Source organism: Podospora anserina, chromosome 2, assembly GCF_000226545.1.
Source record: "Podospora anserina S mat+ genomic DNA chromosome 2, supercontig 2".
In the NCBI taxonomy this organism is placed as follows: Eukaryota; Fungi; Ascomycota; class Sordariomycetes; order Sordariales; family Podosporaceae; genus Podospora; species Podospora anserina.
The window spans coordinates 821,932-847,570 of record NW_001914858.1 but is presented as its reverse complement, the minus strand read 5'-3'; the positions used below and the strand labels follow the sequence as shown (position 1 = coordinate 847,570).

At 53.6% G+C, this 25,639-nt stretch overlaps 9 protein-coding genes across 9 annotated transcripts in view; 4 read left to right on the top strand and 5 right to left on the bottom strand.

Annotated features, from left to right (window-relative positions):
* PODANS_2_2140 (uncharacterized protein) overlaps positions 1-1,728 on the bottom strand; it is a gene marked incomplete at both ends in the record, with an annotated part of 1,890 nt that extends 162 nt beyond the window's left edge. The window contains 3 exons of the mRNA XM_001910925.1: positions 1-102; positions 171-1,180; positions 1,242-1,728. Of these exons, the coding sequence (XP_001910960.1) occupies positions 1-102; positions 171-1,180; positions 1,242-1,728 (1,599 nt within the window). The remainder of the gene's footprint in view (positions 103-170; positions 1,181-1,241) is intronic.
* Positions 1,729-4,787: 3,059 nt separating this feature from the next.
* On the bottom strand, positions 4,788-6,375 carry PODANS_2_2130 (uncharacterized protein; the record flags this gene model as incomplete). Its single annotated transcript, XM_001910924.1, has 4 exons — positions 4,788-4,901; positions 5,012-5,947; positions 6,024-6,080; positions 6,118-6,375. 4 exons carry the CDS (start codon positions 6,373-6,375, stop codon positions 4,788-4,790), a joined length of 1,365 nt encoding a protein of 454 aa, XP_001910959.1.
* Positions 6,376-7,029: 654 nt separating this feature from the next.
* PODANS_2_2120 (uncharacterized protein) lies at positions 7,030-8,563 on the top strand (the record flags this gene model as incomplete). The annotated part of the gene is made up of 4 exons (XM_001910923.1): positions 7,030-7,127; positions 7,264-7,706; positions 7,766-8,469; positions 8,537-8,563. The coding sequence occupies 4 exons, from the start codon at positions 7,030-7,032 to the stop codon at positions 8,561-8,563; spliced, it is 1,272 nt and encodes a 423-aa protein (XP_001910958.1).
* Positions 8,564-9,891: 1,328 nt separating this feature from the next.
* PODANS_2_2110 (uncharacterized protein) lies at positions 9,892-10,120 on the bottom strand (the record flags this gene model as incomplete). The annotated part of the gene is made up of 2 exons (XM_001910922.1): positions 9,892-9,939; positions 9,995-10,120. 2 exons carry the CDS (start codon positions 10,118-10,120, stop codon positions 9,892-9,894), a joined length of 174 nt encoding a protein of 57 aa, XP_001910957.1.
* Positions 10,121-11,828: 1,708 nt separating this feature from the next.
* Positions 11,829-13,498, bottom strand: PODANS_2_2100 (uncharacterized protein; the record flags this gene model as incomplete). Its single annotated transcript, XM_001910921.1, has 2 exons — positions 11,829-12,268; positions 12,325-13,498. 2 exons carry the CDS (start codon positions 13,496-13,498, stop codon positions 11,829-11,831), a joined length of 1,614 nt encoding a protein of 537 aa, XP_001910956.1.
* A 2,025-nt stretch (positions 13,499-15,523) lies between these two features.
* On the top strand, positions 15,524-17,120 carry PODANS_2_2090 (uncharacterized protein; the record flags this gene model as incomplete). Its single annotated transcript, XM_001910920.1, has 2 exons — positions 15,524-16,146; positions 16,214-17,120. 2 exons carry the CDS (start codon positions 15,524-15,526, stop codon positions 17,118-17,120), a joined length of 1,530 nt encoding a protein of 509 aa, XP_001910955.1.
* Positions 17,121-17,306: 186 nt separating this feature from the next.
* Positions 17,307-18,877, bottom strand: PODANS_2_2080 (uncharacterized protein; the record flags this gene model as incomplete). The annotated part of the gene is made up of 3 exons (XM_001910919.1): positions 17,307-18,111; positions 18,164-18,288; positions 18,341-18,877. 3 exons carry the CDS (start codon positions 18,875-18,877, stop codon positions 17,307-17,309), a joined length of 1,467 nt encoding a protein of 488 aa, XP_001910954.1.
* Positions 18,878-19,597: 720 nt separating this feature from the next.
* Positions 19,598-21,143, top strand: PODANS_2_2070 (uncharacterized protein; the record flags this gene model as incomplete). The annotated part of the gene is made up of 3 exons (XM_001910918.1): positions 19,598-19,746; positions 19,808-21,056; positions 21,108-21,143. The coding sequence occupies 3 exons, from the start codon at positions 19,598-19,600 to the stop codon at positions 21,141-21,143; spliced, it is 1,434 nt and encodes a 477-aa protein (XP_001910953.1).
* Positions 21,144-23,262: 2,119 nt separating this feature from the next.
* PODANS_2_2060 (uncharacterized protein) lies at positions 23,263-24,663 on the top strand (the record flags this gene model as incomplete). Its single annotated transcript, XM_001910917.1, has 1 exon — positions 23,263-24,663. The coding sequence occupies one exon, from the start codon at positions 23,263-23,265 to the stop codon at positions 24,661-24,663; it is 1,401 nt and encodes a 466-aa protein (XP_001910952.1).
* Between the last annotated feature and the right edge of the window lie 976 nt (positions 24,664-25,639).

Sequence of the window (25,639 nt, the reverse complement as noted above, 5' to 3'; positions counted from 1 at the left end):
GACTCGCCGACCGACAGCAGCGCCCGGGGCCGCCTTGGGCCCCAGGCTAGACGTCACTGCGGGGCGGTAAATCAGGGTTCGGATGTAGTAGTATGCAAGGGCCTGGATACCTGGTTAGCACCGGTGGAGCACCGACGCGGTATCGGATTTTGCAGTGTCCGCTAACTTACAAGGATAGGGGACCGGCTGCCTGTCACGTCGGTCGAGGGCTTGTCCTGCTTGAAGGTGAGTTTGAGGTGCTGGGGCAGGTTGTTGTACCACTCGTCCAGCTCAGCCTCGAGAGCGGACATTTGCTGGAGAGACAGGTCGTGCGAGGTGGCCGAAGGGTAAATCTTCTCGAGCACCTTTGCGAGCACTCGGGATCCCCGGAAGAGGGCGAGCGCGTTGGACAAACGGGTCGCCTCGCCAGGAAGGCTCGGCTGGAACCCCTTCTCCGTGACGTATTCGTCGTCTGTGTCGGATGGGAACTCGCAGTGGATGTCCTCTTCCTTGAGGAGCTTGGGGAGGCCGAGCAGGGCAGCAGAGAAGCTATGACCGGTCAGTGACGTGCTTGTGAGCGAATTGAAAGACGGATGAACATACCAATCAAGCATATAAAGCGACCAAAAGACCTTCTTACGGGTCTCGATTGTCAAGACACCAAACGAGAACCGTTTCTGGCTCTGGTGGAGTCCCAACCGGTGCGACAAACCAACAGCAATGCCCTTGTAGTGCTGGAGCCTCTTGTAGTCAGCCCGAATGGTGCAGTACATGAGAGCAAGCAACAGGCACTGAAGCGTCACCATGGTATTATCCATGAGAATCGCCTCGAGGGCCCGCTGCCACTGCTGCTCACACGCCGCGATCTGCTCGAGATCTGGTTGTTCACTCGACAGCGCGGCGATCGCAAAGACCAAGTACAGCTGCGCAAGCTTGTGGTTGTTCTTGATCTTATCCGGGTCCGCCACAAACTCCTCGTAGACGCGAAGAAAAGTCGGCTTGTGGAGGACCGGGAAAAGGGGCGACCACTCCTGGAAGTAAACATTGACGCAGCGGTCGGTGAACAACCGTGGAGGAACCCTCATCTGCGGCGATGGTTGTTTTTGTGCGAGAGGATAGCACCCCTGGATGTGCAAAAACGCTTCTGGATTGAAATCGGCACACGACTTGCCATTCTCCTGCATCTTCCTCTTGCATGATTCTGGATGGCATGTTAGCAAAACATGGCAAGAAAGCGAGTCTGCTCAAAGACGGCGACAAACCAATGAAGCTCCGCCCGCTCGACGCGCCCATGAAGTACGAATCCGAATTCTCAACACCGAGCAGCAACGGCGAGGCCTGAACACGGAAGGTATCTTCCCTTGGTGGTGGGCTAGACTCCAGTCTCACACTAGTTGGCGGTGGTGATCTATGTGGTGATTCCGCCGGTGACCGTCGGTTGCTGTGCATCTTGGACAACATGTCGATCTTCTCATCCTTCTCGTCCAACAGATCCTTCAACTCCCTAACCTCCGACTCCAAGGCGCGGACGCGCTCCTCGAGCGACTCGGTGTAGCCTCTTGGAAAGGCACGACGGCTGAGCTTGTCGCTGGTGCGGCATTCAAAGCCAACATTGGCGCACTGCGAGCAGCAAGGGCGAATGCCATCGCAGCGAATCTTCTTGCTGCGGCATCTGTCGCAGGCCTGGGCGATACGGCTCTGGGAGCTCGTGCCCACCTTGATGACCTTCATAGGCAGAATTCCTGGCATTTTGGCGGTCTTGTTGATTGCTTGCTGTCTGTGTTTTGGTCGACAAAAAATAACCCCTGAATTCGTTTGCTTCTTCTTTTCGTTCTTTCTTCCTTCAACAACAAAAATAAATAGCCTATCGATATCCTCTCATTCGCACAGTGATACCGTTACACAACAAAAAAAAAACGTCGCGGTATGATTTTTTTTTTTTGCTGAGAGTAGAAGTGGTGGTGGCGGTGGTATCGGGCTGCGGGCGGCGCGGAATGGCTGAACGGGAGATGCGGGCGATGCGATCAGTAGCAGGGTAGACCTCACCAGCTGTCTCGGACCCCGTGGCTTTGTCGTCGTAGTGCAGGTGTCTCGTTTACCATGGACTGACTGATGGATGGACCAGACAAAAGATTTTGAATTCTAGAGTAAAAAGAGGCAAATCTATATTCGAGAGGGGGGAATTGGGAAACGTGACAGGCGGGGCGGGTGGGTTTAATATGAATGACAACATGCCCTGCCCAGAGTCGGAACGGGGGATGATAAGCCAGGACGAGTGTGTGTGCCCGGGAGGTGAGGGAAAAAAGGGAAAGGCGCCGTGGACAGCCAAGCTGCAGGCCCTCGTCCGCTGGCACGTTGGGGACTTCGGCCCACGCGGAGTCTGGTCTCTCTGGCTCTGGTCGACCTTGGCCCAGTCCAAATGCGATTGAATCTGCGGAGAAAAAATGGAAACGGTCGGTCAGCACTCGCAACCGGGCGCACCCTTGGCCGGAGCGGCGTGGCAGGGTTGTAGGGGTTGGAAATCCAGACAAATCATTGGATGGCTGGCCTGCCAACGTCGCCCAGCCCTCAAAGCCCCAATCACGGTCCAGCAGGACATGGAGGGGAATCCGGGGTGAGCAGGGGGGATGGGGGGTTGCTCACTGGGGGTTGCTCACTGGGGGGAGGCTATTGCGTTAGCTGAGAGTTAACGGGCTAGCACTGCTCCGTACTGAGTCTGGGGAAACAGATTCCCCTGTTCCTGATGACCACACCCACTCGAAAGTGCCAGACCAGAAAATGGCACCACCCTCTTCTGTCACTCGCTGTGTCGGCCACGGGGCTAGATCCGTTCAAACTCGTCATTTCAATGCTCGAGAAGGGCTCAGATAGGCCACCCAGGTGATGATGGCATCATGGAGAAGCGTGTCCATGGTACGCTTACCGTCAGCCCAGAAACCGGGGCCTTCTCCGTCCTGCATCACGAGGACGCCGCATGGCAAAATGGTAAGCAGCTCTGGCAGGTTCCGGGGTAAGTGATGGGCAATGGCAAAACCATGGCCACCGAAAACAATGCGCGGCATGGACGGTGAACACAGCTCCCAAGACTTTGCCAACCACGCCCTAACAACCTTTCTGCCACTTTCCAACTGGCTGTCCTTTGCTACTTTGAGGCTAACGTCGGCCACTCTCACTGGCAGAGACTGGAAAACGCTGGCGATCACCACTGCAACTGTTGATGAGCACTTCGGCAGACCAAAAGTTGGAAAGTGGGACGCCTTCTCTTGGCAGACACAACCCGCCGTTGCGAAGTTCCTGGGCGTTGCGACGATGGGATACTACCGACCAGGTTTCTGTGCAGTTGCCAGACTGTTTGTTGGGACAAGTGCGAGAGAGCAGGCGGACCTCGTCACGATCGCTGTCGTCTGTGTGACCAGCCTCGTCAAGCTCATCATAACGACGACAGCATGCGTGATGACAGCTATGGCCACACAGCATCAGCATGCAATACTGCAAGCAGCTTCGCTCTTTGCCACCCGAGGCGGTGATCAAAAGGCCACGGTGAACGGTGACCAAGTCTGTGTGCCTGTTAATATCAGCACAAGATGTCCGAAAGAGGGGATTATTATCCTGGAGACATAGGACTTGTGTGTCGTAGCCAAGTACGAATACCCCAAACCAATCCCAAATACCTATGCCTTGAAAACAGAAGCCTTGAATCTCCCCCCGCTTTGGAACTTGACAGATGAGCTTCTTCTCAGGTTGAAACAGCGATGATCAAGTCTCTTTCCAAACGATCAGCCGGCAAACACTCCATGGTTAACCCTGCCGGGCTTGTTTCATTCGAATGATGGAATTGGATAACAGGTCGGCGATATATCTTCAAGTCGGTCGATTGTACAACAACCGCTTACATACATTTTAACAATCCCCAACTAGCGCATTAAGAAGCTTTCTGTTTGAACCATTCCATTCGGCGCTTCGGTTTAAACGTCATCCCCACACTAACAAAAAGAACCCCAAGGCTGAGGGAGCATCAAAGCCGTTACAGGTCCGGTTCTTCGCGAGGGTCCCAAGATTTCCCCGCATTTGGGGGATAGTTGTGGCCTTCTTTTTGAGATCGACTTTCCGGCAAAATACCCCATGTCGTGTGGAGATTGTTTTTTCTTATGGCAGGCGGCTGCATTCGACCCTTGAGTGTGTCAATAAATTGAAGCCAAAGGTGCCTTGCTGTAGAAAATGCGTCCGATTTTTCCAGAAGCTCTCCTGCCGTGTCCTCACCGGGGTGACAGGGCCGAACCACGCCTGCTGTGCATGACAAGAGTCCTGACCGCCAGGCACACCTTGTTGATAGCGGCGGTTGGGGGCTGGTGTTGAGCTTGTCTTTTTGGTAGCGTTGTTCTGGCTGTTGTCGCTTCCAAAATCCTTCCAAGAATAACCAGAGCTTTCTATAGCGTCCGTGAACTGTCGGGATGCTGAATCCGAGATTAGAACCTATGCCGAGTTTGCTGAAGAGACCTTAGCCAAGCTGCATCTGAGACAATGAGGAACCTTTTGCCTTGTTAGTCAATGTAGTCCCTCTAGGCTGACTCTCGCCAACTCCGTAGAGGTAGCGATCTGCGCAATAGCTCAAGCAGCTCTGCATTCTGTGCAAAAAAGAAAGCGGCATATGTGGAAAGAATTTGTCAAAAAGTGAACCATGCTGAGATTGGTGCGGTAAGGCCGCGTCTCAAGAAGCCAAAACCATTCTACGGCGGTTGACATACGAATGTTGCAGAGGCCACACACCACTCAGAAAGAAGCAGGAGGATGATGTACGTCTGCAACCATTAGCTGAAGTCGTCGGCCTCATTGGACGCCTCTTCGCCGACTAGGTCCGAATTGGAAGTCTCCATCGATCCGAGATAAGCCACCACGTTTTCGGCTTCCAGTAGCGAGTTTTTCTGCATGACCGTGTTAGCAGCTGCCCCGATTGGTTACCATAGCCGGTGAGCTTGGCTCTCCCAGACCACCATCACCACCATGTTGCAGGTAGGGAAGCAATGAGACGCACCTCTTGTTCCAACGCTTGGATGGCATCTTCCAATAGACTCGTTTCGATCTGTCGGAGCAGCAGACCATGCTTGAGACATTCTTCTCTGACTGTCGAAGAGTCGTGGCGGGGAAGCTCCGACTTGAGCTGCTCAAGATGGATCTCAAGGTTCTCCTGAACTGAGACGGCAACTCGAAGTCTGAGGACTTCGGGGAGGGGGTGAGTTTGGGCTACTAGTTTTTGGAACTCGGAAATCTGATCTGTAACGTCTTCATCTTGCCAGAAAACGCGCAGCTGCTGGTTTCCCTCGTTGTCCTGCAGGATGCGAAAGTCCAGGCCGTCCTCCTCGTTGACACACTTGAGATATGCAAAATTGCTGTCCCACCGGATGCTGCCGCTCTCCCGAGCCACGTGGACTTTGGGCGCTTTCCCAAACGCGACAAGCTTCGCCTTGGCCAATGGGTCGTCGGGAAAGGGTGCCAGAGGGAGTACCAGGCTCTCGGACGTCGATTCGGGGTCGATGAAGCCGTAGCTAAAGAGCATCTCAGCTGCAGACTTGGTGTCGCCGTAACTGATGGTTACTTCCTGACCCTTGGACATGCTCGCTCCCGGGCGAAGTAACAGTACTGCCTCGTAGTCGGAGTTTTGGTCGTAGTAGGCACTTGGGTCGGACGAATGGTTGATCATGTCGATGCAGGGGACCATTGACTCTCCGGATTTGGGAAGCTCCAGGCATCTTGATCGATAGAGGGCGTCGAGATGCACCCAGTCTTTGAGCGAGACGGCGCCACTGTGCCAAAGAAGGCCGTTCCAGTAAGGGATATCAGACGAGGCTTCTCGGATCATTTCAAACTCATTGTCGAGGGCTCTGAGTTTTGCTCCCACAGCCACCTCCAGTGAGGTGCCTTTCAACAGTGGCCTTTCGTCCTCGGTCCAGACGGTAGGCAGCAAGACTGTCTTGGGCAGGAACTGCAAGTACTGAGTCCATGGATTGGAAACACCCACATGGGCGTGACTGGAGTTCCGCGCTAACTGAACAAGCAGGAAGAGCAGAACGTTGACGCGGGGTGGCTACGTTATTGTCAGCCGTCTGTGTCAGAAGGTCAAGTTTTGGGGATCACGGTTACATGGTGTCCGACGGCTTCTAGGAGCTGTTTGAACTCTTTGTCTTCTTTTGCGTGTTCCTCGACAGCCAGAGAGTTGAGGATGAGGTCGTGAGGGACGGCGAGCAGCTGTGGGGTCTCGACGGTGCCTTCAGGGGCAGCGAGGTCCTTTTGGCTGACCACGCCGTATCCCTTGTCCACGGTGGTGGTTACCTCGACATTGTCGAAGGAGACATCGTTGAGGCGGGCCCAGGCAGGAAGATCTTGTATCGGGAGGGCCATGGCGGGTTTTTGTTTGTTTAGTTCTCAAGCTTGTGATTGTGCTGACCAACAGCCTTGATTGCCGGTTGGTCTAAGAATGACCGACTCCACTGGACTTGAAACAAATGCAGTTACTCTCGCTCGAATGTGCCTTTCCTCGGTCGATGCCGGTATTGGTGATCGCTTCCTTCCGCCAAATTATTACCCGCTCAAATGCAATAGAATTCAGTAAACATTCGAAACTCTTAAATTGGTCATGACGGTGTATGCTCTTAGATTGTCCGTTTGCTGGTGGGACCTACAGATCAACCTTCTCGAGGACCTATGGGGCTGGCGATAGTCAGCAGTCTGTTCTGTGAAGGTTACCCACTGGACTCAAAAACATCAACTATTCAATTGATGCTTCTCATAGGCTGAACAAACCTCAGACATGCCATGTGTGAAGGTGACATTGAATTTCAATCCCGAGACACCACGATTGTGCCCCTCCACGGCCCGTTATCGTTATCAACGACTGCGGGGCAGATATTTTCAACCAAGGACACTCAATCGCACGCAACGACATTCGCGGCGCAAACCACCTCGCGCCCGCTCACCTCTCAATACCGGCCCCATCTCCTGATATATACCCTAAATACGAAACCTCCCTCCCACCAGATTTGACAAACGTCCACCATGCCTCGAGACCCCCTCATCGGCCTCGTGGGCAAGCCCAGCGCCGGCAAATCAAGCACCCTCAACTCCCTCACAGATGCCTCCTCCAAAGTTGGTGGGTAGAGACAGAACAAAACAAACCCTTGCTTTCCCAAGCTCCAGAGGCTGATACCGCCGTAGGAAACTTCCCGTACGACCTCTCTCTCTCTCCCTCCCAATCTCTCTCCCATAACTAACCCCCAACTCGCCCACTAGCTTCACAACCATAGACCCCCAACGCGCAATAGGCTACCTCCAAATTGACTGCGCCTGCACCCGCTACAACCTAACCGACAAATGCAAGCCAAACTACGGCTCCTGCGACAACGGCCGCCGCTCCGTCCCCATCGAGCTCCTCGACGTAGCCGGTCTCGTCCCCGGCGCGCACGAAGGCAAAGGCCTCGGTAACAAATTCCTCGACGACCTCCGCCACGCCGACGCCCTCATCCACGTCGTCGACGCCTCGGGCACCACCGATGCAGAAGGCAAAGTAACCCGGGGCTACGACCCCTCCGTCGACATCGCCTGGTTACGAAGCGAGATTGTAGCCTGGATCAGGGGGAATCTCATGACGAAATGGGGAAGCATCAAAAGAAGACACATCGCCGTCAAGGCGACCGCAGTAGAAACCCTACAGAACCAGTTCTCCGGGTACGGGAGTACGAGCGCTGTGGTGGCAAGAACGTTGGATAAGTTGGGACTGAAGGAGCCATTGGAGGAGTGGAGTGGTTTGTTCCCCCCCCCCCCCCCCTTTGTTTTTTTTTCCTTTTTTTCCTCCTCCTTTCTAATATGGCAATAGATGAAACCATCGACCGCGTGGTAAACGCTTTTACAGATGAGAAATTCCCCACCGTCATCGCCCTCAACAAAATCGACCACCCCGATGCGGACAAGAACATTGCCAAAATCGCCAAGCAGCAAGACCCCAATTCGATCGTGCTCTGCTCGGCCATTTCGGAGATTTTTCTCAGGAAGATGGCCAAGCAAGGCTATATCCGCTACACGGAAGGATCAGAGTTTGTCGACACGAGAGAGGACTTGATAGCAGATGGGGATCCGGACGGTGGTGGGCTTAAAGAGCTCGACGAGAAGAACAGGAACAGGATAGAGAACCTCAAGGATATGGTTCTCTACCGGTTTGGGTCTACGGGCGTGGTGCATGTCCTGACGAAGGCGGCCGAGATTCTGGGGCTTGTGCCGGTTTTTCCGGTGAGGAATATTGCTACCTTTGGGTCGGGGGGTGTGGGGGAGGGGATGGGGAGTAATAAGGGGGTGTTTAGGGATTGTGTGCTGGTGAAGAAGGGGTCGACGGTGGGGGATGTGGCGAGGAAGGTGATGGGGGATGCGCCGATTGCGTATATTGAGGGGGCTGGGGGGTTGAGGGTTGCGGAGGATCAGTTGGTGGCGGTTGGGAAGAACGATGTGAGTTGCTTTGTTGCGGTGCTTTTTGATTCGGGAGAGGTGCGGTGGGTTGCTAACGGTTTCTTAGATTTTGTCTTTCAAGGTTGGTAAGTAGATCGGGTGCATGGCATACAGAGCGGAGTATCATACAGGGAGGATATTGAGACGAGTGGGTGGTATCTTGACGCTACGGCGACGATTCCATGGAACTGTTAGATGGGGCTGAGAGCGTTGTGATCTGCGACTATGGAATTCATATATTCTACAGGCGTACTACGAGTCCTTGCGGCAGGATAGGTAGATCGGGATGGTGTTGGAATATAAATGTATAACAGCAGGCATAGCGAATTGCCAATGTTGGTTGCAACCGGTTGATGCTAGTTATAGGACTTATTCACATTCACCTCTCTTTGAGACTCTGGGCCTGCGAGTTATGAGATACCAGCGACCATATCAGCCTTTCCAGATCTGATTATCAGAGGCAGCAATGTTATATACCCCGTCTGGCCCCTTGTTCAGTTTGATGCTGAGGTTTATCGCCCCTGTAGAAAAACAAGACAAATTATCGACATAGGAAAGGTGGGTTATGTAAGACACTGTCACTATATAACAGGGAGTATGTGAGGTTGTGAGTAAGAGTATAGGGGAGAAAGAGATAGCGAGAACTTATGACGACGGGAAACCATGTTTTGAATGGACCAGTTTGGCAAGATAATAACACTTGCTATATACATAGTCGAAAATTCCATCAAAACTTTTGGCTGGGCTGTGATGTTGTCAGAGCTCTCTGTAAACATACGAGACCGATATCAATCCGGAACGTCATGGACCGCCCGTCTAAACATGTGAGTCACTGCGAACAAGTTTATTCAACATTCACGAAATCACGAGACGATAATATCTTCAATTCTCAAAACAACGGGTATCGTGAGTTATTACAACCACCACTTCCTTTCCTCCTCGCCTTTCTTCCTTCCCAAGCTAGCAATTACTTGAGTAAACCCTCGCTCAGAAAACTGAAAACAACAAAAAAACAAGAGCCGTAAAGTCATTATCCACTCCTTGTTCCAAAGAACAAAAATTAACGGTCCCCGGATTCCGCACCGTTCCCACTGCCGTTGATACCACCACCGGTAGTCCCGATCTTAGAAATTGTCATACCATCGATTGCCGAGGTTTCTTGGCGCTGAAGCTAGGGGTAGCTCAGCCCACCGAACAAAAGATAGCGGGGTCGTGCGGCGGTTGGTAAGGTGCGCAAGGGCGGTCAGCGTCAGCGGCGCAGGCTTGGAGAAAGCGCAATTAAGTCATTGGTTTTCTTCCGCCCATCTTCCCGTCGGTCCCCTCCTCCTCCACCGCCCAACCTCATTTTTCTTCCCCGACGGTGAGTTTTGCGTTGCTATCGGTGAGAATTCAGTTGGGCGGTTTTTGTGTGAGGGGACGAGACTAGTATTTGCAAATGATGTAGAGGGCGTGGACGATGCCGGGGATGTACTGGATTTATGTTAGTGGGATAGAAAAAGATCGAAGGTGAAGAAAGGGCACATACACCAAGGATCGTCAAGAGGAGGTTGATCAAGAGGTCAGCACCGCAGCCGCGCTCGAGGAAAACTCCAAGAGGAGGGAGCAAGACGGCGAAGATGATCTTGCAGATGTCAGAACCGGTGAAAGGCATGTTGATGGTGTTGTTTGTTTGAGTTGTGTGTAAAACTGGTAGGTGTAGATGGTATCGATATTTGTTGATCGAAAACGGTTCGTTCTGTGATTGTTGGTATGTGTTGGGGTATGAAGAAACAAAGAGAGAGGACCCGAAAAGCAAAATCCAGGTCAGGTCAGGTTAGTTAAATACCTTTCATACGTCAGGCGACAGCACCAGCCCGGGCAGCCACCCCAGCAAGGAAACTGGGGACCTGGTCCAACTCTACCTTCCCGCAGCACACCAGGGCAGCGCACCGTTGATCGATCTCATGCCATGGCTGGCTTTACCGCCTGCCAAGGCCCAAGTCCACTCTTGACCCACGAGCGGGTCCCTTTGCCTTGAAGCTTTCCCGTGCCGTAACCCGTGTGCCCGTTGCGGTGAGAGGTCACCTTTTTTCAAAGGTAGGTCATAAGATGCTGTGGTGTGTACACAGCCTGGTGTGCTTGCTCGCCGGCAACCTCAACTGGAATTCTTCTATCCAGGTTTCACTATACGCGTCATACACAAACCATCACCGTTCTTCCAGCAGAAAATACACTACCCAAACCTTGGATTCCACCATCGCCTTCGGGAAGCCCCCCAAGACGGTTGAACCGGCACCGCCCAACCCACCCGGCACCAAAAACCCGTCTTGACGCCGTCGACTTTTCTGCTAATAAAAGAGGGCAGGTTTATGACGTGACAAGGGTCCAAAAGTCCAGAAGCCTTGTGCCGCATATCCAGCTACAGCTCCAGCTCTCTAGGGCTGACAACAGCCAACCACCTCACCTTTCACCATCCTCCCCCCATCAAAAGTACTCTTGACAACATCTATTTTCGTCCCCCGTTTCACATCCCCCCCCCCAGATAATTTCCCCCTCTAACATTCCCCAACAAATCACCATCATCATCGTGTAGTTCCAGCCACCAAACCGCCCCGTCTCACAAAGCTAGCTACCCCGCCAGTTAGTTCAACGTTAAAACAGCAAAACCAACCATCCCAAAATCGCAAAACGTAGTCCAAGGCTTTTGCCCCAGGCGAATTCCCCTCCTTGATATCATAGCTTCCTTGGCCAATTGAATAATGATTGCGCGTTCGCTCGCGATTCTTCAAAGCCTCCCGTCCCCAAGCTTTGGGCACGGACGCGCCGACAACCCCAGTGACGTATGCGCTGGCGCGGGAGGCAGCCACAAGTGGTTGCATGTGCCCATGACATCACTTGATCAGCTAAAAGATTAGGTGTGGCGCAGTGGCTTGGTCGGGCGAGAAGAACACGACGAGAGTGTGGCGCATTATGTGGATAGTGCAGTGTGTACGTAAGATGTGGCTCTCTCTCCATATCACGAGAAGAATCACGAGGTTGAGAGTGAGAAATGTCGTTGAGAGGTGAAGATTTCAGATGAAATCACAGAATATGAGGGTTAGGGTTGTCCCAAGAGACATGATGTCAAACGTGGGTTAGGGTTGTCGAGCAGCCACATAAACCAACCATTGTACCTTTTAGTTTCACCTCGAGTCCCATTCTTAGTATCACCAAAAATACTAACCGTGGCTTAACTACTCCGGTCATATGGAAATTCATCTTTTTTTTTCCCTATTTGTCTACAATTACCCTTCCTCCCAATGGTCTCTTTCCCAGCCGATCAACAACCTCAACCCGACACTTCAACCATCCATGTCACGCTAACAACCTCAGACAGGACTCTACCAATTCCACCTCCCCGCATCCTCCCTCAACCTAAACTCAACACACGTCCCCAAGTCCGGAATCAACACATCATACATACTCGTATTCCCCGGCCTCTCCTTCTTCCCCCCGGGGAACTGCAAGTCATATCTCAACAGAATGTTCGCCGCAATCATCTTCATCGAGTGATCAGCAAAAAACCTCCCCGGGCACACAATCTTGCCGTGACCGAAATGGAGGTTGTTGTCAGCAGTAGTAGTAAACCGGTGGATCTTCTCCTGGCCTGGGAGCTTCCGCTTGTTGTACTGGCGCAAACCATCAAACTTCTCGGGGTCGGGGCCGTTCTTCTCCGGGTCCATGCCGATGGCGTAGGTGGCCATTTGGATGTGGCAGCCGTTGGGGAGAACGACACCGTCGTGGAGGACGATGTCGGAGCGGACTATGGCGTTGAAGCCCACTGAGGCGGTGTCAGTCTCAGTTGATCATGGATTGAATAGGGAAAAAGAGACTTACAAAGAGTAGGCGGACTGAGCCTCTGCGACTCACGCATAAAGCTGTCCAGCTTCTTCATCTCGGCCAGGGCGGTGTGAGTAAACCCGTTGTGTTCAGTCAAGACTTGGATAATCTCCTCCCTCAGCACCTCGACGTACTCGCTGTGCACGCAGAGATCAAACAGGAGCTGGGCCACGGCAATGATGGTGGACGGGCCGGAACCGAGATACGTCACCATCAATCTCTGGACGGTGATCTCGTCGCTATCGCCTTCGGCAATGCCGCCGTCCATGAGGTACTGCAAGAAGTCCTCTGGCTTCTTATAGTCAGGATCCTTTTCGAGGACGCGACGCTTCTGGATGAGGGGGATGAGCATCTTTCTGGCCTTGCGGAGTGCGGCGTCAACACCCCATGAAGTTGGAGAGAACTGGGCGGCAATCGGCTTGAAAAAGTCGGGGAAGAGACGGAGGGCAAAATTGTGCTTGAAACCGTGTTCCGAGTAGTTGATGGCGGTCTGGATATACTCTTCGTTCTCCTTGAGCTCGTCGACGAACTGGGTGGCTACTCCGCGGTGGACCATTCTCCTGGCCAAGTGAAGGGCGTTGATGCTGGTCCATTCTGTGGTGGAATTCGCAGGGAGTTCGACGGGAAGGTACTTCTTGAACTGCTCCTGGACTGCCGGCACTTGGAGACCCAGTCTGGGGGTGAGACGAGCATTGAGCATGCGAGTTTGGAGACTGTGGTCGGTGATGACATTGGTGATGGAGTGGAGGCGCTGGAAGGCGTCCACGATGGCGGTGTTGAGAGAGAGCTTCTCAGGGGGCATGGAGGCCAGCTCCTGGAGGTACTTGTTGGGGACGATCAGCAGATCATTGCCCGATACCTTGAAGAAGGTGTCTTTGTACTTGGCATAGCCCTCGGCGATGTACTTTGGGCCATTGCGGAAGAAGGCTAGACGGCCCAGGACAGCATTTTTGGGACCGATGATGGGGGCATCGAAGTTGTAATTGCCGTCGATGAAGTCCCGGGAGGCCTTTGCCTTGGTGATTGCCCACCAGTACCAGAGTGTGAGGCCACAGAGGATGGCAGTTGCAATGGAAGATGAGAATTGGAAGGTGGAGGAGTCAATGCCCCCGGTGGGCAGTGATCTACCCTCTGGGAGTACACTGGCGAAGGACCTGTTGACGATATCCATGGTGCTGACGATTTGCCCGGCAAGAAGATGTCAGGGTTGGAAAGGAACGAGACACTTCCGAAGGGGCCGAAATTTATGTTTAAAAGGAGGCAGGTGGCACCATGGCTCACACCAGATTCTCCCGCCGGAGCATAGCAATCATGTCATCCAACAACACTCTTTGCAGCCCGGAATAAGGCCCACGAGAACCCCGGGCGCATCCGCCGACCTGTTTCCGCCTATCAGTCACAGCAGCTGGATGACCCGAGCCATGTGCTTCTATTTACTGGTGCGAAGCAAGGCGACGGCGAGATGGAGAATCCACACACCTATCGGTGCATGTGCGGCTCAGTCTGCTGCAACACACACCCCTCGTTTCGGACTGTCCTCTCGACCTCGTGGGAGTGGTGACATTGCACGTTTGCATGTGCCACGCCGCTTCCCGCTTCAACCATCCATCCTGTAATACGGATTTGGATATATTTCTACATTGCCGGATGCTGGGACGTTGCATATGGCGAGCTCTCGATGCGGTGTTCTGCACGTAGCTAACACCCAACCACCACAAGCTTTGACGCCAACACCGAGTTTATACTTGAATCTCTTGCATATCACCTACTTATCCCCCACCTGGCATTGCCTGCCACTCTTTTGCATGCTCAGCGACCTGACCTAGCTACACAGCCTACCACGATCACTAACACAAGCTTTCAGGTGAATGCTGTGATACCCATCAACCGGGTGTCACACCTCGTGGGTTTATGCTCATTCCCATGAGCTCGGTCAGTTGACGCAGATCGAGCCAAAGTTCGACATCGACGGAGCACCACAAACACTGCCAGCTTCTGTGTGCCTTCCAGCCGCGGACATGGCTGCATAAAGCGGCCGCAACCCCAAACCTTTCTGGCCAGGACTATTGGCAATGTGCATAAGTGTCTAGATCCTACGGCGCAGCCCCTCATTTGGTTGTGTAGTGTACTGTACGTACGAGCTCTTTCTTCATCAGGGAACCCTCCCCGAGGGACGATGTCTAGAGCAAACCACACTAATAAAGAAGATCTTACGGTAAGTGGGGAACGAGCGAGGACCTACATACCTTTGTATATCCGTGTGTGGGCTTTTTGTGTGCATCCATCAACGTCAAGGTCGCACTGGGAATTTGATATAAAAATCAAATAACGCAGGCACAGCCCGCGGCACAGCAATCTATGCGGGACAAGGCCTTCAATGAGAACGTGGCATTACAGGAACACAGTCCGAAAACACGTAGGGATACTGGCTTATCAGCTTGTTGACGCTCGGCTTAATGGGAATAAAGGGAATCGTCGCCCCCACCGACCTTGTTTATGGGCCATGAGGAATCAAGTCCCCAGTGTGGTGTCACCAATCGTGGGAGGAAGAGGCTCTATGATACGCAGGATATATCCGGAACTTTCCAGGTTGCTGGCTTGGCCAAAACGGATGTTCCCCCGCGTCTCCAGGGTTGGATCCGGTTCCCAGTGTAAGCGCTTGCGTACGGAATTTCTGCACAAAGCCAAGCTGGGAGAAGCTTTTGAAGGATTCCACGGACTCCGCTGCTCGTTCTCGGTCTTACTTATATGTGGACCTCAGGATTTGGGCGAGCTTAGCGAAGTGTGGATGGAAAAGAAAAAGGCAGGCAGGTTTTTGCTATCTGCAGTCATGTCATGCTCTTGCTGTCTTGGGTCATGCAAGCGATGGGACTGCCTTGGTTGATGATGGAGAGGGGGGGGCCAAATTGCCAATAGCTGCTGTGCCGCAGCGAGGCGGGGAGCATGTTATCCTCGGGCATCCAATGTTTGATTTTCGAGCCCCTCCATGTGAGGAACTGGTCCGGGACACACATGTATGTGGGCTCGAGCGGTCAGTCAATCCTGATCCCTCTTCAAAGGTAGGTTGGGATACACGGACAGGCAGTTACACTCAGCTAGCTGTCAAGCTTCTTTGTGGTTCCCGTCCTCTCGTTCCAGTAAGACTTCTCTTTCCCGGTGGGCGTGTGTTGTGTCCTGCCGTGCAACGACGATCAACATGATCAACATGATTACAACCATACTCTACGCTCTCCTCGCCGTGGTCTCGCTCGCTTATCTAGCAGATTACCTGCTCGCCTGGAACGACGACCCAAAGGAACCTCCCCGCCTGCGGGCGAGGATACCGCTGATTGGACACCTCATCGGCATCATCGTCAGCGGTCCTTCCTACCACAGCGTCATCCGCAATGATGAAACCACCGAGATTTACACGCTCGGGATCCTCAATTACAAACTCTACACCTCCGTGTCCACCCGGCTGCTGCCGTTGATCCAACGCCAGAGCAGGGCCCTTTCGTTCCGGCCAATGATCCAGACGGTGGCTAGAAAATGGGGTGACGCAAATGATGAGACTGACAGGTTGTTTCGTGAGACTGATCTCATTACTGAGTTTAGCCATGTCATGAAGACGAGTCTGGCTCCCGGGCCGCAGCTGGATGAGATGAATATGAGGATGGCACAACGGGCACTGGTTGATTTGGATCTCTTGCTTGGGGATGGGAAAGATAAAAAAATCAAACTGCTCGAGTGGGCGAGGTTTGCTATCACGCAGGCGAGTAGCTGTGGTGTTTATGGGAATCAACACCCGTTTCTCGATGACAAGGTTTATGAAGCTTTTTGGTACACACCTAACCCCCCCCCCTTCTCCCTCCCTCGTCAACCCTTGCTGACATCCTCCCCCCCCCAGGGCCTGGCACGCCCACCTATCAGCCCACATCTCAGGAATCAATTTTGACATCCTCTCCCACGGCTACCATGCCCGAGCCGTCGTCTTTGCCGCCCACGCAAAATACTGCACCTCCATCCCCCCGGACACCTCCTCCCTCTTCCTCTCCCGCTGGCAGTGCCTCCTCTCCTCTGGCCTTTCCGTGTCAGAAGCCTCCAAACAACAAGCCACACTCCCAATAGGAATGCTCTCCAACACAGTCCCGACCTTTTTCTGGACCATCTACGAGATTTTTTCCCGGCCTGCTCTTTTGTCCTCGATCCGCTCCGAAATCCTCACTTTTGCCATCACCACCTCCGGCCCTCGTCACATCCTCAACCTGACCAACCTCAAAACCTCGTGCCCGCTCCTCCTCTCCACCTTTCAAGAAACCCAACGGACAAGACACATCCACGCCGCCATCCGGAAAGTCACAACCAACACTCTTTTGGACAGCGGCAAGGTTTTGCTGAAGGAAGGGAACTACCTCCAGATGCCAGGCCACGCAATCCACTACTCCCAATCCACCTACGGCCCGACCGCTCGAGATTTCGTTCCTGAGCGGTTCATGGATCCAAATCTCAAAAGGGGCGGTGCGGATTTTCTTGCTTGGGGCGCCCCGCCGCATCTCTGTCCTGCGAGGCAGTTCGCCGCGACGGAGATATTGATTTTGGTGGCTATGCTGGTTGTCAGGACTGATATCCACCCTGCTGAGGGGACAGAGTGGGAGGAGAAGCCGGAGTTGGAGTTTGCTGATCCGGTTACTGTTTTAAATCCCAAGCGGGATGTGGAGGTCGTGGTTAGGGTTAGGGGAGAGAAGGAAGGGAGGTGGGAGGTTGAGATGGGGGATGGTAGTAGGGCGAGTAGGGTGCCGCTGGCGTCTGGTTGAAAATGGGATTGGGGGGGGGGGGGGTGCGTGGTGAGGGGTTTTCAAAACAACTGATCGATATAGGGATACCACTAGATAGATATTACCTTATCCTACATATGTCAAATTTAAAGTTTTTTCAAGCAGCATGAAACTAGTAGTAGGGTCATACGGTTTTTTTTTTTCTCTTCATTAAAGCCCAAATGTCTACCCAAAACCTATGACATCCATACTGCTAGTCACAACACCGCTCTGCTTTTTCCCTGGCGGTGATCCCCTTGGCAGTGACCGTATCGCTACTAGTGAACGGGGCGTTGTCGGCTGGCTGATATCTGTAGTGGTCACGTCATTGTGGCTTGATATAAAAAACATGTCCCAATGTGGTCGGAAAATGCCTTCGCTGTGTACCCTCTCGAGCCAGAGCACCCTCTTGATGCAAGATAGTGTGTCGGTCCAGCTGCGTAATTGCAACGAAGCTGATGCCGCCCGTGCTCGTTCGGCGAACCACTCGTAGTGAGCCGTGTTGTTGGCGGAGGCTACCAGCCCGACTGCGGCAAGCCAGACGTTGACGTCTTGGTGTGCTGCGAACTCGAATTGCTGCTGCTCGAGGTGTTGCCTCAGGTTGGTGACTAGTTTGTTCATGAGCGCGGCGTGGGAGAAGTAGGTTGGCCCCTGGATGATGAACATGTAGAGAACAATGCCGTAACGGATGCACTCGGTCGCGGGCGATGATACATGGGCCCCAGCGGCGGTGAGCAAGAGACGGTGTACTGCAAAGCATGTGAGGTCGTGCAGTCGTGTGTTGGGGAATGGGGCGGATTGTGCCCGTTCAAAAACGCAGCGAAGGCGTGTGAGAACGTTCTTGACGGGATGGTCGATATTGAGGTTGCCAAGTTGGTCCTCGAGAATGGGCAAGTCCAGCCGCCATTCTGGTATTGGAGGTATGCCGTCTCCAATGCCGGCGTCGTCTTGAGTGTCGAATTGTGGATGGCCCATGACGAGCAGTGATACCCTGGCAGAGTTAGAGGTACGATGTGCTGTGGGTGATGAAGAGAAAAACTCACCAACTGACCATCCTCGCTGTAAGTGGACTCGTTCGCCTTACAAAGCTGATGCCGCCTCGTAGGTCGACCAGTCTCTTGACTCCAGCCACATGCATCTCACTAACCCTCGTGTTGCCTTTCCCAAACTGGCCAGGGCAATTAGCCAATAGGCCCATACAAGTGATGGCAATGGCTCACCTCGATAGCCGCCAGCGTGATAACAGAGTTCATGGTCCCGTCTTGGACTGCAAGAGCCGAGTCTTCGACCTTTCGGCGCAGCAATGCCACTGAATCAGCCATGAGCACCGTCGAAGCCTGAAACCCCCTCTGGGCCAGCAGCTCCTCGTCGAGGCATGCCGTCTGTAGTGAGACGTGAAACAGGGCTGGATCACCGAGCGCTTGGGGCCACCAAGACACCAGAAAGGGGTTCGAGGTTGGGCTGAGATCCAGAGGGTAGTATTGAAAGGCAATCTTGTGGAGAAAGCTGTGAATGAGACGCTGGACGTGGCCTCGGGGCAGTCTGGTCTGCGGGTAGGACTCGAAAGGATCAACAGACGAGAACCTGGTGCCAAGGGGGAGGATGATTGTCTTCTTTTGAGGGGCAGTCAAGGGTTCATTTGCATACAAACACTGGACCTTGCGTTTGACACAGCGGGAGCAGCGGGGAGTGCCAAGATCACAGCTGTGTTTGGACTTTGCGCATGCAGAGCACGACCGCCGGAGCGTGTGGCGCATGGTTGTGAGAGGCAGGGCAAGTCGAACGGGGGAATTGAGCAATCAAAAAAGAGAAGAGAGATCCCAGGCGGTTCGAAAATATCTGTCTGTGGTTTGGTCAGCATGCAATGTGTGCAATGTCCCCCGCGACTTCCCGCGTATATACTGACCAGCAGAATTCCAAAAGAGGACTAGACGCCGCCGACACAGTGCGCAGCTCACCGAACTGTTCAGCCAAACGTCGGCCAAGGAGGGTGAGATAGCGTCCGGCTTGGCATGTGCAACATTCGGAGACTAGTCCTCTTTTGGACACCTCGCTCCTCCTTTCACAGTTCGCAAAGTCGAAGCACAACGTTCCTGCCTTCCAATTTGGAGCCGCCGTTTGTTTCTTTCGAGGGGGACGGTTGTGATTAAGCTGCTGTTATTTTGACTGCCGCGGATGTCCGTCCGCATATAATAAATGAACATGGCGCGCCCATTAATCTTTTCTTCTATTTTCCCTGAAGGTTTTCCCCCGAACCCGCACTTTGCCCCCACCAACCAACTGGGACTTCCTCCAGCAACACCACCGGCAACATGGCTGACCCTGTCAATTCCTCCTCGTATGGCCAGCCTGAGAAGCTGATTCATAACCTGAAGCCATCATCGGTCATTGGGCTTGCAACGAGCTGCCTCAAAGGGTGGGAGACTTGGCAATATGTGGTGACCATTTTTCTCGGTCTGGTGGTCTACGACCAGGTCATGTACATTTATCGCAAAGGATCCATTGCTGGCCCCAGCTTCAAGATTCCCTTCATGGGACCCTTCTTGCAGGCCCTCGACCCCAAATTCGACGGTTATCTGGCCCAGTGGGCAAGCGGGCCCCTCAGCTGTGTTTCCGTCTTCCACAAGTATGTTTTTTTTGTTTCTTTTGTCATTGCTAACCCCAACGCTGACACACTTTTGCCCCAGATTCGTTGTCCTTGCTTCCGACCGCGATCTCGCCCACAAAGTATTCAAGTCGCCCCAGTATACCGAGCCATGCATTGTCCCCATTGCAAAGGACCTCCTGAGCCACAAGGCCTGGGTTTTCCTCACCGGCAAGGTCCATGTCGAGTTTCGTCGGGGACTGGCGCCTTTGTTTACCAGCAAGGCCCTGTCGACTTACCTGCCAGTCCAAGAAAAGGTGCTGGGCGAGTATTTCGACAGGTTTGTGGCCATCAGCGAAGCCAACAACGGCAAGCCAACGGCTTTCATGACGTCGTTTCGCGAAATCCAATGCGCCCTTTCTCTGCGCACCTTCTTCGGCGACTACATCTCCGAGGACGCTGTCAAGCGAATCGCCGACGACTTTTACAAGGTCACTGCTGCCATGGAGCTGGTCAATGTTCCCTTTTCCATGTACATCCCGTTTACCAAGCAATGGATCGGCAAGAAGGTGGCCGATGAGGTTCACGAGGAGTTTGCACGCGCTGCTGGTGCCTGCAAGAAGAACATGGCCACCGGTGCCGCCCCGATCTGCACCATTGACCATTGGGTCCTCAACATGCTCGAGTCCAACAGATACCGCGAAAGAATTGCCGCCGGGGAAGAAGGAGTGGAGAAGCCGGCGAACTTGATCCGCGAGTTCACCAACATGGAGATCTCGGAGACTCTGTTCACCTTCCTCTTCGCTTCACAGGATGCCTCGAGCAGCGCCACCACTTGGATGTTCCAGATTCTTGCTCAACGACCGGATGTGCTCGACAAGGTGCGGGAGGAAAACCTGGCTGCGCGCGGGGGTGACAGGACCAAGCCTTTTGACCTCGAAATGATCGAATCACTCACCTACACCAACGCGGTCGTCAAGGAGCTGCTCCGCTGGAGACCGCCCGTCATTTTTGTCCCCTACCTGGCTCTCAAGGACTTTCCGGTCACACCTGACTACACGGTTCCCAAGGGGTCCATGATCATCCCCTCGTGCTACCCGGCACTCCACGACCCAGCGGTGTACCCCAACCCCGAGTATTTTGACCCTGACAGGTGGATCACGGGCGATGCCGAGACGAAGACCAAGAACTGGTTGGTGTTTGGGGCTGGCCCTCACGACTGTCTTGCGAGGAGATATGTGCCCATGTCTTTTGCGGGCATGATTGGCAAGGCGTCGTTGGAGCTAGACTGGACGCACCATGCGACGCCTAGGTCCGAGGAGATCAAGGTGTTTGCCACCCTGTTCCCCATGGTAAGTGTTGCTATCCTGATGCTTATGTTGATACGATGCTGATTGTGCTAGGATGGTGCTCAACTTGTGTTCAAGAAGCGGAAATAGGATTAGGATGCAAGGGTTAGAGAACTTGGACAGGTGCACAGAGAAGAATAATAATGTAATACGGGGAGGAATATGACGCTCCCAGATCATGACAGGGTAGAATGGAGGGTATTTGCTATCGGGGACGCAGTATATAATCCGGGCCTCGAACCCGCACTTCCAATAGAACAGCATACAGCACGCGGGTCACTTCAACTTCGCAGTCTTGCAGTCGCTAGAGAATGGAAAATATCGAACGCGCACGACACGAGGGAGAATAAAAGGGGGGAGTGACACTCGAAATGCGGGTGGGATTGTCATGGTTGCTCAGCACTCATCCTCAAACTCGAAATTGCTACCACGGGTGGGTAGGAGAGGAGGAGGCAGAGTGGGGTCAACATTGGTCAGGGGTAAAAGTCACAGTTTTGGGTATGGGACGACGGCGTAGCTTGGGGGATAAATGGTTAGGCTGGGGCGGATTGGTGGGGATCGCTTCCCTCGAGCGCAGGAGGGATCAGATGTCACAGCTGAACTGTTTTTCGCCGCCATTTCAAGACATCTGATGGGATAACACTTAGGGGTCTCTTTAGCTGTTTCTTTTTCGGATTACAAAACGATATCATGCGAGCTTGTCGGAACTTGGCGCCATTTGCTGTGGGCTGGTGACGGTTCACAGCGGTTCAGCATGCCATATTGGCCCCCAACTATGGATAGGTGGGTTTAAGATCCACGTGTTTCTCTCACCGAAAGATGGATGGCGACCCGGAATGTCGGGTGGATTGGAGTGCCCGGCTGGAAGTATCTTATGCAATGAAGGTGAGCTGCTGGTAGTGTTTCATTGCTGTTCGCATGGGAAAAGCTCCCAACTTCCACACTGGCGGAATCCAGGGACGTGTGTTCCGTCGGTGGTCTACTGGACACAGTGCCACAGTGCGGAAAAGAACTGAGCTGTCGCAAAGCATCAAAATCACCCGACGTTGCACAGAATTTGGGGAGAGGGTCTTCATTTGGGGGCTTGAGTTCATTTTCACCGCTGAACGATCTACTACCTTGGTGCAGTGATGTGATGAAATGGCAGTTTTGATGTTGCTGAGGTTTTGGTGAGAGTGAGTGGTGAGTGAGTGAGTTTCTTGGCCTACACATTTCTGCACCAACCCTACCCACAGCGGATCCGATCCGGCCCCGCCCTGTCGCTTTCTGGAACGGTTCGAGAAACGGTCACAAGGACGTTCTTGGTTCACCACAGCACAGCTTCAAGCCCAGCCGCCTCAAGCCTCAACTCCAGCCTCGAAATATTGTTTCCTCACACCTTTTGACAATCTGATATCTCAGTTTAGCCCCTTTCTCCTGACTCGGCAAAACCCCCTTTTCTGATCCTTCAGATTGGCGGTCAAATTTCTGAAGCTACAGAGCACACCGTGCATGTTTCGTTCAGTAAACGGTACCCGCCTCACCTCACAACCCCCCCCTTTTTTGGGAGCAACAACAACAACAACAACAACCTCAAGAAAATGCTACGCACAATCTCAACGCTTTTCCTGGACCCCTCACCACCACTACCACCCGGCGTGGTGATCAACACCATCGATAATGTCCTTATTCCACTGTCAGAGGCGCATTTACACAGTCATTCTTACCGGTCAAGACTCACTTCCACGGATGACACCACTGAGGATACCCAAAAAGATGATGATGATAACGATGATGATGATAACGATGATGATGATTATGATGATGATGACCTAGAGGGTGGTGGTGGTCGTGATGAAGGAACAGGCATGTTACTCCGACGAAGCAGCTCTTCTGGGGAACTACTGGGCATGACGGCTGCTGAGAGGGAGTACACGATTGGGAGCTTGAGACGTGAGGTCAGGGCTGGTGGTGGGAAAAGGACGGCAGCTGGGAGGGGGGAATATGAGAGTGAGTGAACTTGAGAGGGGGGGAAAGTGAGAAGGTTGCTGAAGAAAAAGAAAAAAAAAGTGAAATCTAGGCTGGTGAACAAAGCTATACAGGACATCGGGATGGGGAGGTACAACTGGCAGTTGTTTGTGCTCTGTGGGTTTGGGTGGTTTGCTGATAAGTGAGTTCTTTACTACACATAAGATGATGAAACGGGAGAGTGCTGACGGGATGGTAGTTTATGGATGCAGGTATCTCACAACTGTTTCCGCCACTCCCGAAAGAGGTTAATACTGACACCTTCCAGGGGATCGCCCTCACCCTCCCCTCCCTCTCTGCCGAGTTTGGTGTTTCTGAAGCCGACATCCGGTACACCACCTCCTCCCTCTTCATCGGCCTCTGCCTAGGCAGCTTCGTCTGGGGGATTGGGTCCGACATCATCGGCCGCCGCATCGCCTTCAACGCCACGCTTCTCATCACCTCCCTCTTTGGCATCGCCTCGGCCTGGGCACCGACCTGGCCGGCCGTCTGCTTGACGTATGCGGCCCTCGGTTTCGGGGTAGGGGGTAACCTCCCTGTCGACGGCGCACTATTTCTCGAATTCCTCCCCGACGCCTCAAGCTCGCTGTTGACCCTGCTGTCGGTCTGGTGGCCAATAGGCCAGCTATTCTCCTCGATAGCCGCCTGGTTTTTTATTGCTCACTGGCCTGTCGACGAGGGGTGGCGGTGCTTTGTTTTTAGCATCGGGGTCATCACCTTTGGCATGTTTGTCACGAGATTCTTCATTTTCGACCTGTTGGAATCACCCAAGTTTTTGCTCTCTCAAGGGAGACAAGGGGAGGCGGTGAAGGTGGTGCATGGGATTGCGTTTCGGAATGGGAGGAAGACGTGGTTGACGGAGGAGCTTTTGGATGTTGTTGCTGATGACGGCCACCGCGGGTCAACCGGCCATCCTCACCAACCACACCGGCTGTCAACGCTCGCGATAGTCAGATCCCACCTCCTCTCCACCTCCCGTCTCAAACCATTGTTTGCAACCCGCCGCTTGGGCGCAACGACATGCCTGATCTGGCTCACCTGGGCGACGATAGGGATGGGATACCCGTTGTTTAATGCGTTTTTACCGCAGTATCTATCCCACTCTTCACCGGACTCATCATCATCATCATCAGTGTACACATCCATAATCCTCTACTCCCTCACCGGCATCCCGGGGTCTGTACTGGCTTACCACCTCGTTGACTCCCCTCTCCCGTTCCTCGGTGGACGGAAAGGGACACTGGCGACCTCAACGCTCGTGTCGGCGGTGGGTCTGTTCGCGTTTGTTCGGTGGGGGAGAAACGAGGTGTTAAGGGTGGTGTTTAGCTGCGTGGAGGCTTTTAGTCAGAATATCATGTATGGGGTGCTGTATGCGTACACCCCGGAGATATTCCCTGCGCCGGTGAGGGGGTCGGCGGTGGGGGTGGCTAGTTTTTTGAATAGGGTCATGGGCTTGCTGGCGCCGGTTGTGGCGGCGAGGATGGGGAGTGATGGAGAGAAAGGGAATGACGGGCCGGTGATGGTGGCGGGGGTTTTGATACTGGCTGCTTTTGGGGCCGTGGTTGGGTTGAGGGTTGAGACTAGGGGTGGTCAGAGGCTGTGATGGGGGGGAAAACATATAAAGGATGACGGGGTGGCATGACATGAGAGCAACTTGATATAGAAATTGCATGGTTTGGAATGTTCAAAAATGAAGGCAGGTTTTTTTTTCTTTCCCTTTTGGTTTGATTCCATGACCACTTGTGTAATCCCAAACAAATGATCTGCAAAACCAACCAGCTCTACGCAGCATCACACTTTCTTCCCCTTCCCATCATCCACCCGTTGCTGCTGCCTCCCACTGTCAGTCTCCCGTAGCACCGCCGGAGGTGGCTGCGTGATAATTACCTCCTCCGCAACATCATACGCACGATCAGTGCTGCTACTCCCCCTTTCCCTTTCCCTTTCCCTTTTCCTTTCTCTGTGCCCCCTTTCCTCCTCATCCTCACTCCCACCGTCAGAACCCCTCCCCTCCTTATCCACCTCCCCATCCTCCCCATCAGGCCCAACCCTCCTAGTATCAATCTCATCATCCACCCCCTCAACCCAACTCCTCTCCTCCCTCACCACCACCTCCCTCCCATCCAACTCCATCAGCCCAATCTGTGTACTGCTCCCCTCCCCAATCTCCCTCACCTCCCCTTCCCCACCCAGCTCCACCGCCGCCGCCGCCGCCGCCTTCTCCTTATGATTCTCATACGGCGGCGGCGCCTCCCCAAGTTCATTCAACCCCTCCTCTCTCATCGCCGGAGGAGGCCAAGCCCACCTTGCTGCCTCCCGTCCGGGAATCACCCACCCTGATTCAAGATCCCGGATCGTAACCTGGGTTGAGTCTGGGGGGCCGGGACGACGTGGGTGGTTAAGTAGCAGGGTTGTGGCTGCTTGTTTGCGGGCGGCGCGGCGGCGGCGGGAGTTGTGGAGGCAGGCTGCTAGGAGGCCTAGGGTTGAGAGGAGGGCTACTGGGATTAGGACCCATGCCCTGGGAGAGTTAGCAACCATGAGGGTAATATAAAAAAAAAGGGGGGGGGGGGGGGGGGAAA